General features: G+C 33.9%; 2 protein-coding genes across 6 annotated transcripts; both read left to right on the top strand.

The window, feature by feature from the left end:
* Positions 1-3,351: 3,351 nt before the first annotated feature.
* Positions 3,352-8,493, top strand: LOC108209727 (probable apyrase 6). 2 transcript variants are annotated; one of them, XM_017380792.2, is made up of 9 exons: positions 3,352-4,194; positions 4,649-4,761; positions 5,070-5,177; positions 5,650-5,704; positions 7,004-7,192; positions 7,281-7,378; positions 7,508-7,704; positions 7,833-7,947; positions 8,028-8,493. In XM_017380792.2, exons 1-9 carry the CDS (start codon positions 3,594-3,596, stop codon positions 8,058-8,060), a joined length of 1,509 nt encoding a protein of 502 aa, XP_017236281.1. In that variant the 5' UTR covers positions 3,352-3,593; the 3' UTR covers positions 8,061-8,493. The 2 variants fall into 2 exon arrangements, with proteins under 2 accessions (XP_017236281.1, XP_017236280.1); XM_017380791.2 differs by having other exon boundaries at positions 3,371-4,194; positions 7,833-8,493.
* A 2,106-nt stretch (positions 8,494-10,599) lies between these two features.
* On the top strand, positions 10,600-15,384 carry LOC108210192 (uncharacterized). Of its 4 annotated transcripts, none has more exons than XM_017381480.2 (8): positions 10,600-10,817; positions 11,378-11,686; positions 12,158-12,229; positions 12,894-12,958; positions 13,131-13,287; positions 14,261-14,341; positions 14,448-14,537; positions 14,957-15,384. In XM_017381480.2, the coding sequence occupies exons 2-8, from the start codon at positions 11,414-11,416 to the stop codon at positions 15,080-15,082; spliced, it is 864 nt and encodes a 287-aa protein (XP_017236969.1). In that variant the 5' UTR covers positions 10,600-10,817; positions 11,378-11,413; the 3' UTR covers positions 15,083-15,384. The 4 variants fall into 4 exon arrangements, with proteins under 4 accessions (XP_017236969.1, XP_017236967.1, XP_017236970.1 ...); XM_017381478.2 differs by lacking the exon at positions 10,600-10,817 and adding an exon at positions 10,823-11,151; XM_017381481.2 differs by lacking the exon at positions 10,600-10,817 and adding an exon at positions 10,869-10,995.
* Positions 15,385-15,546: the final 162 nt, after the last annotated feature.

Raw genomic sequence — 15,546 nt, 5'->3', positions numbered from 1 at the left:
TTATTTATTACTCCCTCCGTCCCACAATACATGTCCTTTTGACTTTTTGCACGTAATTTGATGTGCAAATAAAACATACTTCTATACATTATTTTTCAAATTTTTTTTTTCTGAATAAAAGTATAACATCCATATTTTTATTCAGAAAAAAAAAATTTGAAAAATAATATATAGACATATGTTTTATTTGCACCTCAAATTACGTGAAAAAAGTCAAAGCGACATGTATTGTGGGACGGAGGGAGTAGTTTTTTATTCAAGGGGAGAAGGCAACAACTATTGGAAGAAACGTTTCTGTTGAATTATTGTAGGCCTTGAGTTCATCATCAAACACTAACTTTTCTCACAAACTACATAAGTAAATTACTAGTACTTAGGAAGGTGCTATAACATTGTGGCAAACATTGACCACACATGCACGCAGCACCTGTGTTATGCTTGTTTGAACTGCCGCTTAAAAATATTTCAAATGATTACTAGTTTGACCATGAATATAAAAGGACTAGCTAATTGAAAATATTACTCCCTCTGTTTTTTTTTATATGACACTTTTGACTTGTGCACGTGTCTTTAGGTGGGTTGACCGGGTAGTAAAACTTATTATTTTTAACTGATTTTTTTTGTGAATTAAAATTTTGATTACATATTTTTATTCAGAAAAAAAAAATTCAAAAATAATACTTTTAACTACCCGGTCAAAGCACTTAAAAGTGTGTGCCAAAAAGTCAAACGTCATATATAAAAAAACAGAGGGAGTATTATGTTATGGAAAATTTGTATTAATATTTATATTATTATGATATTAACTTATTATAAGTTATACTTGGTTGGTTGGTTATCTAAATCATATAAATTTGAATCTTAGAATAATTAGAAGAGAATCAATAAATATAATAATAATGATTTAAAAATGATTCTCTGTTTAAATTAAATATTAATCTTCATAAATATTATTATGAACAATATAAAGTATATTAATAAACTCTATTATATAATTAATAAGATAAATTATATTTTAAATAAATATTAAATATACTAAGAATAATATCAATAATTTATCTTGGCCGTCCCTAGCTAGCTAGTTTTATATTTGTGTAAAAGTAAAACCCGTGTTTTTTTTCCGAAAATAGTAGGAGTTCTTGTTAAGATGAAATATTGAATTTTTTACATATATTTCAACATGAAATTTGTTCATAAATATGGTGCATGCATCCCTTGCATCCATTTTGCTAATCCAAAATTGCAGAAATTCTCGTAAGTGGGAGAATGGAGTGACGGATGACATATCAAACTGAGTCTCCCAAGGAGATTTTTGATTCCAAAACTTTTACCTGTATTATCCACAAAAGATGGAAAACAACATTAAAGTTGTAAAGCGAGGATTATTAAAATTCATGCTATCCACATTCCACACAAGTTGAGAAACAATACCAGTACTACTTTAGTTCTGATTTGAGCAATAATAATTCTCGTGCATATCAAAATAAAACATGAATGAATAAATAAATAAATTAGTGCGGTTCAACTTTTGCAAAATTTGATAGATGAGAAATTATGTGATCAATAAGACAATAAGATGAGAGTGCCGGTGCAAGCAGAGTCACTAACACACACTTTCTACTCCAAATTTTCAAAAGTAGCATTACTTTATTATATTGCAACTCCCCAAATAATATAAAGTAGCTGAATTTCGCAATCTTGGAAATAATATAAAGTAGCTGAAATTCGCAATCTTGGAAAATTGTGAGTGAGTTGTTTGAAGCAATTGCTTTGCTTTTCTATGTTAACATAAAGCCTAAAGGTGATAAAATATTTAGACTCTACAGTGACATTTTGGTTTTCCATATTGTTGTTTGGATGCGAAAAACTTTCGGGGACATATGTTCGTTAAAACTAATTTTAAAATAGATATATAATATTTTGACAAAATAATATATATGTAATTTTTATTGCATAAAAATGTATTTAACCTCGAAAAATGAAAGGCGAAATTGTCGCATCATCTCCTGTTAGGCTGTTACAACTTGCTAATACGGACGGTAGGAGGATAGTCCAAGGGCCCGTAGACGCATCTCTGTTACTTTATGCACTGAGGCCGACTGGGCATATTCTCCCTTTTAGATCGCCCAAGGGAACAGATTAAGGCCTGCTGAAAGCCTGAGCCCATAGAAACCTGAACCAAAGTCATGGCCCGTGAAAAAAGCTAAAGCAGCCACCAGCCCACTAACACTGGAAAAAGATACGGAAAAGAATACGTGTTTGATTTTTCTCCTATATAATAATAGGGTCGAAACAGAAAAATGTTGCTACTGAATTCTTCATTCTTTAAAAAACAATCATAATTTGAAGGTGATTTGAATTTATATATTTATTTCATCCGAGTAATTTTCACTTAACTGTTTTGAACAATTGATCGTAAATACAATTTTATAATAACTTTCAAATCTGAATCAAATTCTTGAAAATCATGTCGATCTATAATTTCAGAGAATTTCAAACTAAATCAAAGCAAAACAAACTCTCACAAAAACGAGAGACTAACAAAATCCAAATAAATTGAAAAAATTATTGAAGGAAAATAGGATTTCAAACAAGAAAATGAGAAGAAAAAAAAAAAAGAAATTGGAATTTGTTACCAATAAATACCGATGAAAATCTTGTTGAAAATCTGCAAGGGGGCGTTTAAAAATATGAATTTCATTTCAAAGGATGGAGGTTTAAATGACAGGATGTGAGTTGTCATTTCAAATTCTCAGATTTATATTGAAATTTGAATGTTTGGATTTCATAAAATTGAAATCTAACTTTCTAAACAAATTATTTAATCAAATAATTAAATCATGATTTCCAAAAGGGTCATAAGTTAGGATTGGGGAGTATATCACTTCCTTTTTGCCCGGTTGTGGACTCCCTTTCACCAGGAGATTCATCATGTATGGCAAAAATAATTTTTCAAAATTTTTAAGAATCAGTTATATTATAAAATAAAGACTTTGTTTTTTCTTTTATAGATTATGGTCAAATTTCAAATATACCGAATCAAATCACAACATCCATTATTTTATAAATATAAATAACTCATTGCTATTAAAAGTATCATCGCATTTTAATATATCAAATGAAATCATCAATTTTTAGATATAATTAATTTTTTATTAAATATCACCTTTTTATTCATGATAGTTTAATTTTTCAATAATTATCCAGTTTCTAATACCGGTTTTCAAGTCTGAGTTGAATATACGGAGAAAAAATGAATTCTTTAAAGATCTCGATTAAAAGTTAAAACGGCATTGAACACCATCGAATAGAATAAGAAAATAATTAAAAAAAAAAAACCAATTAAACAATAATAATAAAATTAATAATCATCTTCATCATCACTTGTCTCCAAACCATCCGCAAGAAAATCAAGAGAAAGAGAGGGCAAAACTTTCTCCGACAGCCCTCTCGTTCTCCGATCAAAACCCATTTCAAAGATACTATCTTTTTCAATTTTCAATTGCTGCTTTAATAATATATACGCATATACATACATATCTTATATCTATTGCTATCTCTTCATATGGTTCTTTATTGTTTGAATTCTTTTGATGCGACGATTGAATGCTAAGCCAGTCGTCGATGATCCACCTGTCGCTGAAAAAGACTCAATGGATTCTCTCAAGTACCGTCCCATCAATCGATCCCCAAATCTGTTTTCTCGAGCCCAAGTCAATAACAAGAACGGCCCAAGATCCAAACTTTTTTTGTTTTCTGTGGTTTTGATTAGTTTTACATTGTTGTATTTCTTGTTCTCTGGGTCTAGAATTGCGGGTCAAAAGAATTTTAGGGTTTTGATTGATGGGGGAAGTACAGGGACTCGGATTCATGTTTTTGAGTATTGGGTCAAGAATGGGGTTCCTGAGTTTGATTTTGGGAATGATGGGTTGGTTTCGATGCGTGTAATGCCTGGGTTGTCTGCGTTTGCTGATGATCCGGAGAAGGTGGGTGGGTCGATGAATGAGCTGGTGGAATTTGCCAGGAAGAGAGTGCCCAAGGAATACTGGGGGAAGACTGAAATTCGGTTGATGGCTACTGCTGGATTGAGGTTGGTAGATGGTCATGTTCAGGAGGAGATCTTGGAGGCTTGTCGGAAGGTTTTGAGGCTTTCAGGGTTCAAATTTAGTGATAACTGGGCTTCTGTCATTTCAGGTATAGTAATGTGGGTTGGTTATGCATTTGTCGGTATATTTTTTTTATCGTTTATTGATTTGCTAGCGTTACAACTTGGGAATTATTGCGTAATGAAGGAATTTAAAATGTTGTGTAATTTTACAGTGTTATGTGCACTAACTATAAATTTCTAAGCTTGAGTTAAAGATTGGTGTTTTGAAGTGTGTCTAGCACCCTTGATCTTGTGATATTTTCTGTCCAAATTTTACAAAAGCTAATGGCAATCAAAAAAAAAAAAAAAATTGGTAATCCATACAAAAGCACAACTTTTTTAAAATCTGAATTGGGCAATGCTACTACTGTTAAGTGTATACTTGTTTGCCAAATACCTATAGCTCAATTTTGTACATCTGGTAGATATGACGTATTATGCACATCTATTATGGGGATAATAATTGAAGATCGAGGCCTAAATTCTAATCTTTCATTTTAGGTTCTGACGAGGGACTATATGCTTGGGTTGTTGCTAATTATGCTCGTGGTAGTCTTGGTGGTCATCCTGAGCAAACAACTGGAATCATCGAACTTGGTGGTGCCTCTGCTCAGGTGCATTTCTGGTCTGGCTAGTCGGTCTTAATTTCTCCATTTTAATATATTAGATATTTCAATGATCATATATTAACATAAGAATTGGTCTGTCAGTAACTCAGTATTGTGGAACTCTGTTTCTTTTTTACTGAACTTGAAAAGCCATCAAATTCATTTTGTGCCTTCTAGTTTGACTTTTTCCCAAGTAACTATGTTGAATAATAGATACCAGGGTGACCACTAATTCTTTCATGCGCAAGTCATTAGGCCTATACCCTGAATGCATTATCTGATTATGAATAAATCCATGAGTGTATCTATTGCAGGTAACCTTTGTTTCGAGTGATCCAGTACCTCCTGAGTTCTCACGCATAGTTAAATTTGGGAATTCCAGTTACAATCTATACAGCCACAGTTTGCTACATTATGGCCAGGTAGCATCAGAAATTTGATTTATTTATATCTGCCTGTATTGAAATTTGTGTAGGTACTCCCTCTGTCCCTCTCATTTCTTTACAGTTACTATTTTGGGATGTCCCTCTCATTTCTTTACATTACCATAAATAGTAAGTTTTTTCCATCATTACACCCACTATCCTCCCCCACTATCTCATATTTAACAATAAAAACTACTATTACACCCACTACTTTCCTCCACTATCTCAAATCTATTATTAAATATTGATGGGTCCCACCACTTTACCCACTTTTCATCTAACTTTACTCATTTTTCATACATTGTCTTGGTCTCCGTGTCCCCCTCCAATGTAAACAATTGAGGGGGACGGAGGGAGTATTATTATCTACAAACTAGATTGTTGATTCTATATCTGCTTTATCTTCGCTTTGCAAACTTATACCAAAAATCTTGAATGTTTTGAAATTTATCTATTGTGTTTTTTGCAGAATGTAGCATTCAACCTGCTAAAGGATTCGCTCCTTACAAAAGAATTAAGAGTAGGTAGGTAGAAGTAATTTCTTTTCTGTATTATGTGCACTAGATTTATGATTGAAGATTACAGAGAAGTTTGAGAAACAGCAAGTATGGATGTCCATCTCCCCTGTCTTGAGAGGAGGTGGTGGTGTTTGGGTATTTTCATGGATACGAATGGATATATTAATTTTAAAAAAGTCGGTGAATATGTGTTGAGGGCGGGTAGTAGTTCTGGTTCCTCGCTTCTCTGATCTTAAAATAATATATCAATTTCCGATTACAATATCCAACGAGGTTAGAGCGATTTTTATAATAAATATTATTATATATAAATAGCCAAAAAATGATATATATTATATACAATATGTCTAATTATATCTACCCCTAAAGCTTATAACCTTTTTGTAAAATTAGATGTTTTTATGTTAAAATAAAATTTAATTAAAAAATCTAACTTATCTTTAAGAGCATGTTTGTCTGAGCTTTAAGGGGTTTTACCCTTAAAGCCGTTTCTCACTTTAAGTTGAAAAATGTTTGTTTGTGTAATAAGCCAAAAATGACTTAAAATCATAAACATGTCGAAAACTGACTTAAAGTCAGAAGTTAGTTTGAGGTAATTTTTTTAGACTTAATATTTTTTAACTTTGTTTTGATAAAAGTTACCCCCAAGTCATAAGTTATCCATAAATCACTTTTTTTATTATTACATTTTTAATAATTCATATATCATTAATAATTTAAAATTAACCAAACAGACATTTTAAACTGCCAACTTATTACATTAAGTCAGGTAAAGTCCTAAGCCATAATTTCAAGCTCATATAAACGGACTCTAGATTAAATGTTGGCTCAAATAGGTTAAAGTAATTGTTAATAATATAGCATGTTTGTTATTTGTCCATAGTTTCTTTAAAGTATTTATTATTTATAATATGAAAAAAAAAATCCTGTTTTCCTGATGATGAATGTTGAGAAATTAGTTTAGATTTGGGGATCGGGGGAGGGAACACCGCTGCCTGACCCAGTCCACCAAAGGTTTAATACCTAATTAAATAATTTTATGAAGTAAAATTGTCTTGTCATAGAGTTTAAGCAGCTGGATGGTCGTTCGTGTATAACTAATTTTTACAAGTCAATACAGCGTGTGTTTTAATACCGCTCCCTTGTTTCTCTGGGCTGTTAAAACGGCTGTCCTGAATCACTTCTTCTCTTGGTTTATAAAGAAGTTGAGAGTTTGTCTCTAAGCACATGCTTGGGTGTGTGAGTATTTAAATTTCTGCAGCTGATTATTTAATTGTATTCTTTAATATACATTCATCACTGTAGCTGCTAAATCTGTTCCAATGGAGAAACAAGTCGATCCTTGCACCCCTCGAGGATATAAACATGAGCTATCGGAAGGCCTCTCTCCTAGTTCCATGTTGGAAAATAGAAGGTATTCATCTGATCTGCATCCAAGTGGTAACTTCTCAGAATGCAGATCTGCTTCGTTGAAGCTGCTGCAGAAAGGAAGGGGTATGTTATACAATTTGTCCAACTTTGCCTGATGGAAACCATAAATTATTGTTAAATAAAATGGAGTTTCTTTTTACATGAACTGTAGAGAAATGTTCCTACAAGCACTGCTCTATTGGATCAACATATATACCGAAGCTCAAAGGGAAATTTTTGGCCACAGAAAATTTCTTCCATACATCTAAGGTGATGCCTGTTTTCCTTTTCATTTATCAGTTCTTGTATGGTTATTTCGGGGGAGAACTTTTCTGTTTTACAATTTGCTACCTGTCGTCAAATAATGTCTAACTTTTTTACATTTTCACCCTTCACTAGTTCTTTGGGCTGGCACCTAGAGCATTTCTGTCTGACCTACCAATGGCTGGTAAAGAATATTGTCAAGAGGATTGGTCAATATTAAAGCAGAAACACCCCACACTGGAAGATGAGGATCTGCTTCGGTTTTGCTTCTCTTCAGCATATATTGTGGCCCTTCTTCATGATAGTCTGGAGGTCTCTATGGATGATCACAGGTGTTAACTATCTTCTAACCTGAACATAAATTCACTGCTCAATATGAGTTTGAGTTTTTTTTTTTCTGTGTTTAATCATTTATAATTCATTTTTATATAAATATTAATTGGCATTTTATTTTTATCAGTATTGAATACGCTAGTCAGGTTGGTGACATTCCTCTTGATTGGGCGCTGGGAGCTTTTATCTTGCAGGCCACAACCAACTCGGCAGTAGAGGACTCAAGTTGGATCGCTAACATTGTTAGTAGTGATTCTTCTGCTTGGCTTACTTTTTCAATCTTCTTCCTTGTGTTGATATTTACTACCTGCTATATAACAAGGTGGAGGAAACCTCAGTTGAAGACAATATATGACCTTGAAAAAGGCAAGTATATAGTTACACGCGTCGGTAGGTATTCATAGATTTTTTTTTCTTACGGAGATGAAGCCCGCAGTACTGGTACAGAAGTTCATTACGAAGGAAGGAAATACCCTCGGTTCAGATGTCCGGGTGAGCTAAAGAAAATGTCCATTGTCGGATATTACTCTCAGTGCCTCTGTTTTATGGCAAGATACGAAGTCTTGACTATAGCATGTTAATTCAATTGTTGAGGTCTTCTATACCTGGGAAATTTACCATCCAGAGGAAAGGGCGAGACATTTTGTCCACCGATGCAAGATATTTATGTATTTATAAAATTTTCACTGTATTGGTTATGATGAATATAGAAAGACGGGGTTGTAAAAGATGTAGTTGGGTTACTGTATTCTTTTGAGGTTAAATTTATGTTGCTTTTTAGAGGTACAGTATTTGTCTTTTGTCTTTTACATTTGCTTCCAAACGGCATCTATATGTTGTCATTATTGGTCTGTTGTGCTCTAATTTCAAGAACATTGCAACCTTCTGAATACAAAGAAATACTATCCATAAAAAAAATCCAGGAGGTTGACTAGTTACGTTCAGTCTAGCTGGGCTAGTGCTATATTTTTTAATTTCTTTTTGAATAAATATTTGACATATACTGGGACGAGGAGTATTAACGTTGCAAATAGAATTTTGAGTGTAATAATAGCTGCACTAATGGTCCGGGGCCTCCGGGCGTATCTTTTACACGAGGGGCCTGTAGAAGTAGAATTGTTAATACAATAAAAATTTCGTAAGTTTTGCCAAGTGGAAAAGAAGAAGCACAGCGGAAAATTGGTGAACAAGTTCGATGCAATGTCAAAGTCACTACAGCGCGACTCTAACGGCAAAGACTTCACTTACTTCACCAGTCTTCCACTTTGCGTTTTATTTTCTACATTGATAGGACAAATTTTCGTAAGCTTTTCAATTTTATTCCTAACACATGTTGTAGGGTGTTTTGATTATAAAAAAAATATCAGTTTTAACAAATCCTTACAAATAAATGTATTGACTAAAGGCTCATTTGTTAAATCTGAACGATAGTTTCTGAATGATTAAATTTCTGGATGATAAAAATTTCTGAATGCTGAATGAATAAATATTGTTTGATAAAAAGTTTCTGAATGATAATGTAGATATATTATGTGATATTTAATTATTATTATGTTTTTTAAGAAATTGAATAAATAGTTCTGCAATGTTGTAATTAAAATTCTTTGTTATAATTATTTTCTCGTAAGAAGATTTAACGAAATTAAATAACACAGTTCCATGATAATATTTATGAGGTTCTTTTGATTAAAATTACTTGTTGTAAAAATGAAAAAATAAATCACATATTTATATATTTAATTTAAAATGAAATTTTAAAGAAATTATATTTTTTCGAATTAAAGAGTTTTCTTGAAAAGAATATTGGGTAATATTTATGGAATCAATAATAGTAAAAACAATGAAATAGTGAAAAAAGTAAAATAATGCTCAAGCTCTAAACTGAGCCCAAGGAAAGAAAAACTGATGGGCATCACTCTAGACTGTCCTGGATCATCCAGTTTGCTTTTTATGCTCCTGCAATTCAGCTAAATTTTAGTGTTGTCCAGTAAAATTTTTGTTTCGTCCAGCTAAGCATTAGTTTGACAAATGATCTGAATAGCAGGTGTCATTTGTTACCATTCCTGTGCTAACAAATGAGACCTAAATATATTTAATTTAGGAATTGCAGCTAACCCCCGAGTGAAATCAAAATAATTGTCTCAGATTGCAGAAATGAGGACTCGCCTAGTCAAGAATCGCCCACGCCGGTAAATCCGAGGCTGTCATGATCGATACACTGGCATAGTGCCCTGCAGCATTTCTTATCTGCATACCATTCCTATTTATATACTCACACTTTTGGCATATATCATAATTTATTCGCCACTGAACAGATATATTACTCTCTGATTCTAAGAAAAATACCCACACCCAGATTATTTCAATTTTTTTATTTGTGATGTTGCACGATCTCATATTTAAGTTCATCGAAGTTAAAAAATAATTGAAAGAAACGTCTAAAAAACATATTCCCTCCGTCCCAATGAATTGTATACAGTTTTCATTTTGGGACGTTCCACCAATTGTATACATTCCAAAAGTAGTAAATTTTTTAATATAAAACATCATTACACCAACTACTTTCTTCCACTATCTCCATTCTATAATAATATGGGTTTGTCTAATGTGTGCCCATGGGCACATGCTAAGCACTAACATTTTGTGCTTAGTGTGTGCCCATGGGCACAACACAGAAAAACCGTAATAATATAAACACTATTACACCCATTACTTTCCTCCACAATCTCAAATCTATTATATTAAATATAAATGGATCTCACTACTATACCCACTTTTCATCTAACTTTACTCATTTATTACCCAATTTCTTGGTTTCCGTATCCCAATCATTTGTATACAAATGGCCGGAAGGGAGGGAGTATTTAATTACAATATTTATAAAATATAAGATCATTCAGATATGAAAAATTAGAGGTCATGGCAAGAGGGTGAATATAAAAGGATGACAAACGCGGAATGACAAAAAGGTGAAGTGATCTTCCTTCTTTTTTAGAGAGAGAGAGGGAGGATAAAATACGTTTTAACAAGAAGAAAAAGACCCTTTCTCCGTGGGCCCCAACGCGCTTCTTGTCTCCTTCCCCGTTTATCTGTTTCTTTCATTCATTCCCAGGTACTTTCATCGATTATAAATTTAATCTCCCTTCTTGTTTCTTGTTTTATCCTCTTTCTTTATTTGGGTGTAATTATTTCTTTTTTATTTGTTCTGGGTTCAAGCATTCTGAGAAAAAGATCATAGCTTTGCTGTGCATTTGATTTGTAGAGCTTATCTCAGGCTTTTCTTTGTTTGGGTACTTGCATTTCGAGAAAAAGATTGTATCTTTGTTGTGTTTGTGATTAATAGAGCTGTGTCTCAGGCTTTTTTTTGTTTGGGAACTTGCATTTAGAGAAATTTAGAGAAAAAGATTGTATCTTTGCTGTGTTTGTGATTCAGAGGGCTTTCTCAGGTTTTTCTATGTTTTGGGTTCTTGTATTTTGACAAAAAGGTTTTATATTTGTTGAGTTTTATTCAGAAGGGTTTCTCAGGCTTTTCGTTGTTTTGGGAACTTGCATTTTGAGAAAAAGATTGTATCTTTGTCTGTTTTTGTGATTTATAAGCTGTCTCGAGCTTTTCTTGTTTGGGTTCTTGCATTTCGAGAAAGATTATATCTTTGTTGTGTTTGTGTTTGATAGGGCTATCTCAGGCTCCCTAATTGTACAAATAAATAAATGGGTGATCATTTGGTTCTTGATGTGGACCGGCTTGTGAAGCCTGAGATATATTCTGGGTTAGATGAAAGGCGATCTCTGCCGCCTGAGATCTTGGCGGTGGCTAAATCATCCAATGCCTCATCGTCTACGGTGGGGGCATTGGATGGGAGAATGGACGGGGCTTATGATGAAGAAGCGCCCCTTATAACCATTGCTGAGTGCCGTATTTGCCAGGATGAGGATGATATTAGCAATTTAGAATCACCTTGTGCTTGCAGCGGCAGTCTCAAGGTAACTCACAAGTTTTTGTTATGTTTTTTCATTAATTATAGATTTTGATTCCGGTCCAAAAATAATGGGGACATTGTATTTTTAACCTCAATAAATGAATAAATTCCGCCGGTCCAAAACGTATTTATATTTCGAGGTTTAGCTGTGTATTGATCTTTCCTCAGGAAAAACATATCTAGTAATCTCAATAAATGAATAAATTCTGCCGGTCGAAAACGAGGTTTAGCTGTGTATTGATCTTTCCTCAGGGAAAACATATCTAGTAATTCAAACGAGTGAAATGGAAAACGTGTTTGTATCTGATGTCTTTATAGATTATATCCTTCAGTTGTCACTATTTGAATTCTTATCTGCCCTGCCCAGTGCCAAACTCTTGATATCCGTGGGCATGTGAAAATCTGAATTTTTTCTTTGGTTTCATTTATCTTTTGTTCTCTTTTGTCTAATTTTCCTATGATTTCTTATATGCAGTATGCTCACAGAAAGTGTGTTCAACACTGGTGCAATGAAAAAGGAGACATCAACTGTGAAATCTGCCATCAGGTACATCTACTGCCTCTGATATTTAATTTCTCTGCTATATGATTTTTTGTGTCCTAGAAGAACAGGACATGATGCTCCTGCTTGTGTCTGAAATTGAATTTCACACACAAAATGGTTATTTGTTGGTGCTTGTCTATTGCATAGTACTATCTGTGGATGATCTATATTATGCCCTGTTGTTTTGGAAAGTTGATTATTGCATTACCATGGAAAAAGTTTATGTAGTCTGTCCTTAATTCCCTCTCTATTATGTTATTGAAGTTTGAATCACTTGTTCAGTTTAGACAATAAATCATCAAAAGTTAATTAGTTATTACTTAGGCCTACCAAATTGCCATGTTGATCTGCCATACCAGTAACCACCAATCTCTTCTTGCGTGGTCCATGTATTTCTCATCATGTGGCCTTGCATTGAAAAAGGATGATGCTTTAATCTCTTCAGTACTGCTATCGAAAGGTTATTTCGACAGTTTGTATTCTTTTTTATGTTTATTTACAAGAAATTTGTACCCAACAAAAACTGATTATTTGTTTTTTTTTCCGAATAAAATTAGACCGTCCAAATGAAGTTTTTTTTCTGGAAATATGTGATTCTTATTTCTTATTTCTGTACAGTGGTCACATAATTTTACTTTGCCTTCCAATGATAATTTTTTTGCCGCAGTCTTACCAGCCCGACTACACTGCTCCCCCTCGACCACGGCTTGAGGAGGCGACTATAGATATTGGGTAAACTTTTTGTTTTATTGTATGCTACATCACTAACCTTATATTGGTTTTCATAGTAATTGGTAGCAATTTGGAACATATGTGGTAATCAACCCCCTAGGATGGGGGATAAGATGTTCAGATTAATATGATTAATGATAATGACATCTGTTTCTTTTGTTATACCTATCAGGGGAGGATGGCATATTTCTGGAACACCCTTGGACCTGCACGATCCTCGCATTTTGGCAATCACAGAAGCAGAGCGTCAAATTTTGGAGGCCGAGTATGATGAATATACTTCAACAAATGCCAGTGGAGCTTCGTTTTTCCGCTCTGCTGCTCTAATTGTAAGCCTTTATGAATTGCAAAACATAAAACCTAATGTAATGAGCATTTGATAGTACTTAGTAGGGTTAATTGAAATGTTTTAATTTTACCTCAAACTTTCTTTTATACTTCCTCCATCCTATATATTGCCTAGGTTCATTTAGTAACCCCTCCAAAATTTGTCTATATCTCGGGGTGGCAATATCATACCCGACCCGGCAACCCGACACGAATTCGATCCGCAAAGTACGAATTCGGGTTGGAGTTTTTCGGGTTCGGGTCGAATTCGGGTTCACCCAAAATCAACCCGAAAAAACGGTTCATTTTTGGGTCGAATTCGGCTTACCCGAAATTACCTGAAATTATGTATATACAATATAAAATTGTTATATCTCTCTAAAAAAATACATATATTTATGTTATTTTTGTATTACCTATTATTAAAATGATACTTATTAATAAATTATTATGAGTCGGGTCGGGGTCGGGTTACCCGTGGGTAGTGCGGGCCGGGTTCGGTTGAGTATTCTGACCCTTTAGAATTTCGGGTCGGGGTCGGGTTTGGTCAAATTTCTGACCTGCGTCTTTCAACCTGACCCAATATCCGAAATTGCCGGTCCTGTCTATATCTCTCTCTAAGAGTGGTTTGTATTTTTCGAGTTATTTGTACTCCTATAATCCTATGGTTCTTTAATGTAGGTTGGTGTGCAATCGTTTTTATTTTTAGCACAAAGATGAGTCATTGTCATTTATGCTGCTTTTTGTGGCTGAAAAATTGTTTTCTTCAAAAATAAAGATTAAAATTGTGCTATATAATATTTGGTGCAACAACTTAAATTGTACTACAGTTTTGTCTTAATGAAGCATTACTGTCTGCACTTCCGTGAGAACGTGCATGTTAAAAGCTTACCTGGGAAAACAGCCGTAAAAAGTCATGTATTCCCTTAATTGTATTGTCTTATATATTGTAATTTGTAATCTTCTTATTGGCAGTTGATGGCTCTTTTGCTATTAAGGCATGCAGTGACTGTGACTGATGCAGATGAAGACGGCGATCCCTCTAATTTCTTCACTGTAATCGGAGCTTGAACTTTTCACATTTAAATTCCAGAATCTAGTATATCTACAAATTTTAATGCTTTACGTTTAGGTTGACCCCCATAAATTTTGATGCTTACAGTTATTCTTACTGCGAGCTACTGGATTTCTGTTGCCATGCTACATCATGGCCTGGGCCATCAGTATCTTGCAACGTCGAAGACAGAGACAGGTATATCCATCTAGCTCCTACAATCCTAGTCCATTCCATCGGTTCTGTACATTACATCATCGACTTCTCTCAATACATGTTATATAAATTGTAAACGATAGAGTGAACTTCAAGGAAGTATGAACCGACATCCTATGATGTTTTGTAGTCAGTCTCCCTGTTTTAGCTATTACAAGTGTACTACAAAGTAATGCAGAGAGAGGAAACCATTGGACATGTCCAGGTTGAGACGTAATTTTAGGATGGTTTATATATTCAGTTAGACAGCATTCTTATACACGCTAATATATGATCAAGGTGACAAATTTTATTTAAAAATTTATCAGAGTCGTAACCATTATGTCCTTAACCCTGCGCATTAATTGCATATGATATTCTAAACTTTAAGACTCATACAGTAATGTATCTGGTGAAAACAGGAGGCTGCAGCACTGGCAGCAACACACTTTGCCTTTGTACTACAATCAAGAACCCCCAGGGGTCTACATATTACGCTGGCTTCAGCACCCACTGTCACCACACAGCAGCAAGCACGACACACCTAATGTGCAATAAACTTGTGCAGTAGCTCTGCCCAGATGGTTGCAGAGCCTTTTTCGTAGAAATGCAACTGTTATATATTAAAGGATATATATTTTTCCAGTTTCTGTCTATACTCTCTATAAAATATGATGGCACCTGCGGAGCATTCGTTGCATGGTGGAAGATGTTGATTCAAGATTTCTCTTTTTTCTCAATTCCTTTATGGTTTTTGTAAGTTTTCGAGATCAATCATATGTACCTGTATTTTGTATGTTTTCCATTTGTTATGCTTGCTTCATAACTAAAATTTCTCTTTCTTTCTTCACCGGCCCTTTTTTTTTTCCCTTTTTGTGAATTTGATCCATGTCATTGTAAAATAAGTTTATTTGTCAAAACTCAGAGGAGGTTTGGTATGCATCCATTCTTCCATAAGTATCAAAAAACAGGTTAAACGGTCAGAGAGTGAGTTTCATCTGTTGCACCATGG

This window comes from Daucus carota, chromosome 2 (genome assembly GCF_001625215.2).
Source record: "Daucus carota subsp. sativus chromosome 2, DH1 v3.0, whole genome shotgun sequence".
NCBI lineage: Eukaryota > Viridiplantae > Streptophyta > Magnoliopsida > Apiales > Apiaceae > Daucus > Daucus carota.
The sequence above is the reverse complement of the archived record's forward strand: the minus strand, read 5'-3'. Positions and strand labels throughout refer to the sequence as shown.

What these genes read in the sequence shown, in the direction of transcription:
- LOC108210192 (XM_017381480.2), top strand. Translation starts at nt 11,414, where the DNA reads ATGGGTGATCATTTGGTTCTTGATGTGGACCGGCTTGTGAAGCCTGAG. An exon ending in ATCCCTCTAATTTCTTCACT is followed by an intron (nt 14,342 to 14,447) that starts GTAATCGGAGCT and finishes TGATGCTTACAG; the next exon opens with TTATTCTTACTGCGAGCTAC. An exon ending in AACGTCGAAGACAGAGACAG is followed by an intron (nt 14,538 to 14,956) that starts GTATATCCATCT and finishes TGGTGAAAACAG; the next exon opens with GAGGCTGCAGCACTGGCAGC.
- LOC108209727 (XM_017380791.2), top strand. Translation starts at nt 3,594, where the DNA reads ATGCGACGATTGAATGCTAAGCCAGTCGTCGATGATCCACCTGTCGCT. An exon ending in TTGGTGGTGCCTCTGCTCAG is followed by an intron (nt 4,762 to 5,069) that starts GTGCATTTCTGG and finishes TATCTATTGCAG; the next exon opens with GTAACCTTTGTTTCGAGTGA. An exon ending in GTCTCTATGGATGATCACAG is followed by an intron (nt 7,705 to 7,832) that starts GTGTTAACTATC and finishes TATTTTTATCAG; the next exon opens with TATTGAATACGCTAGTCAGG.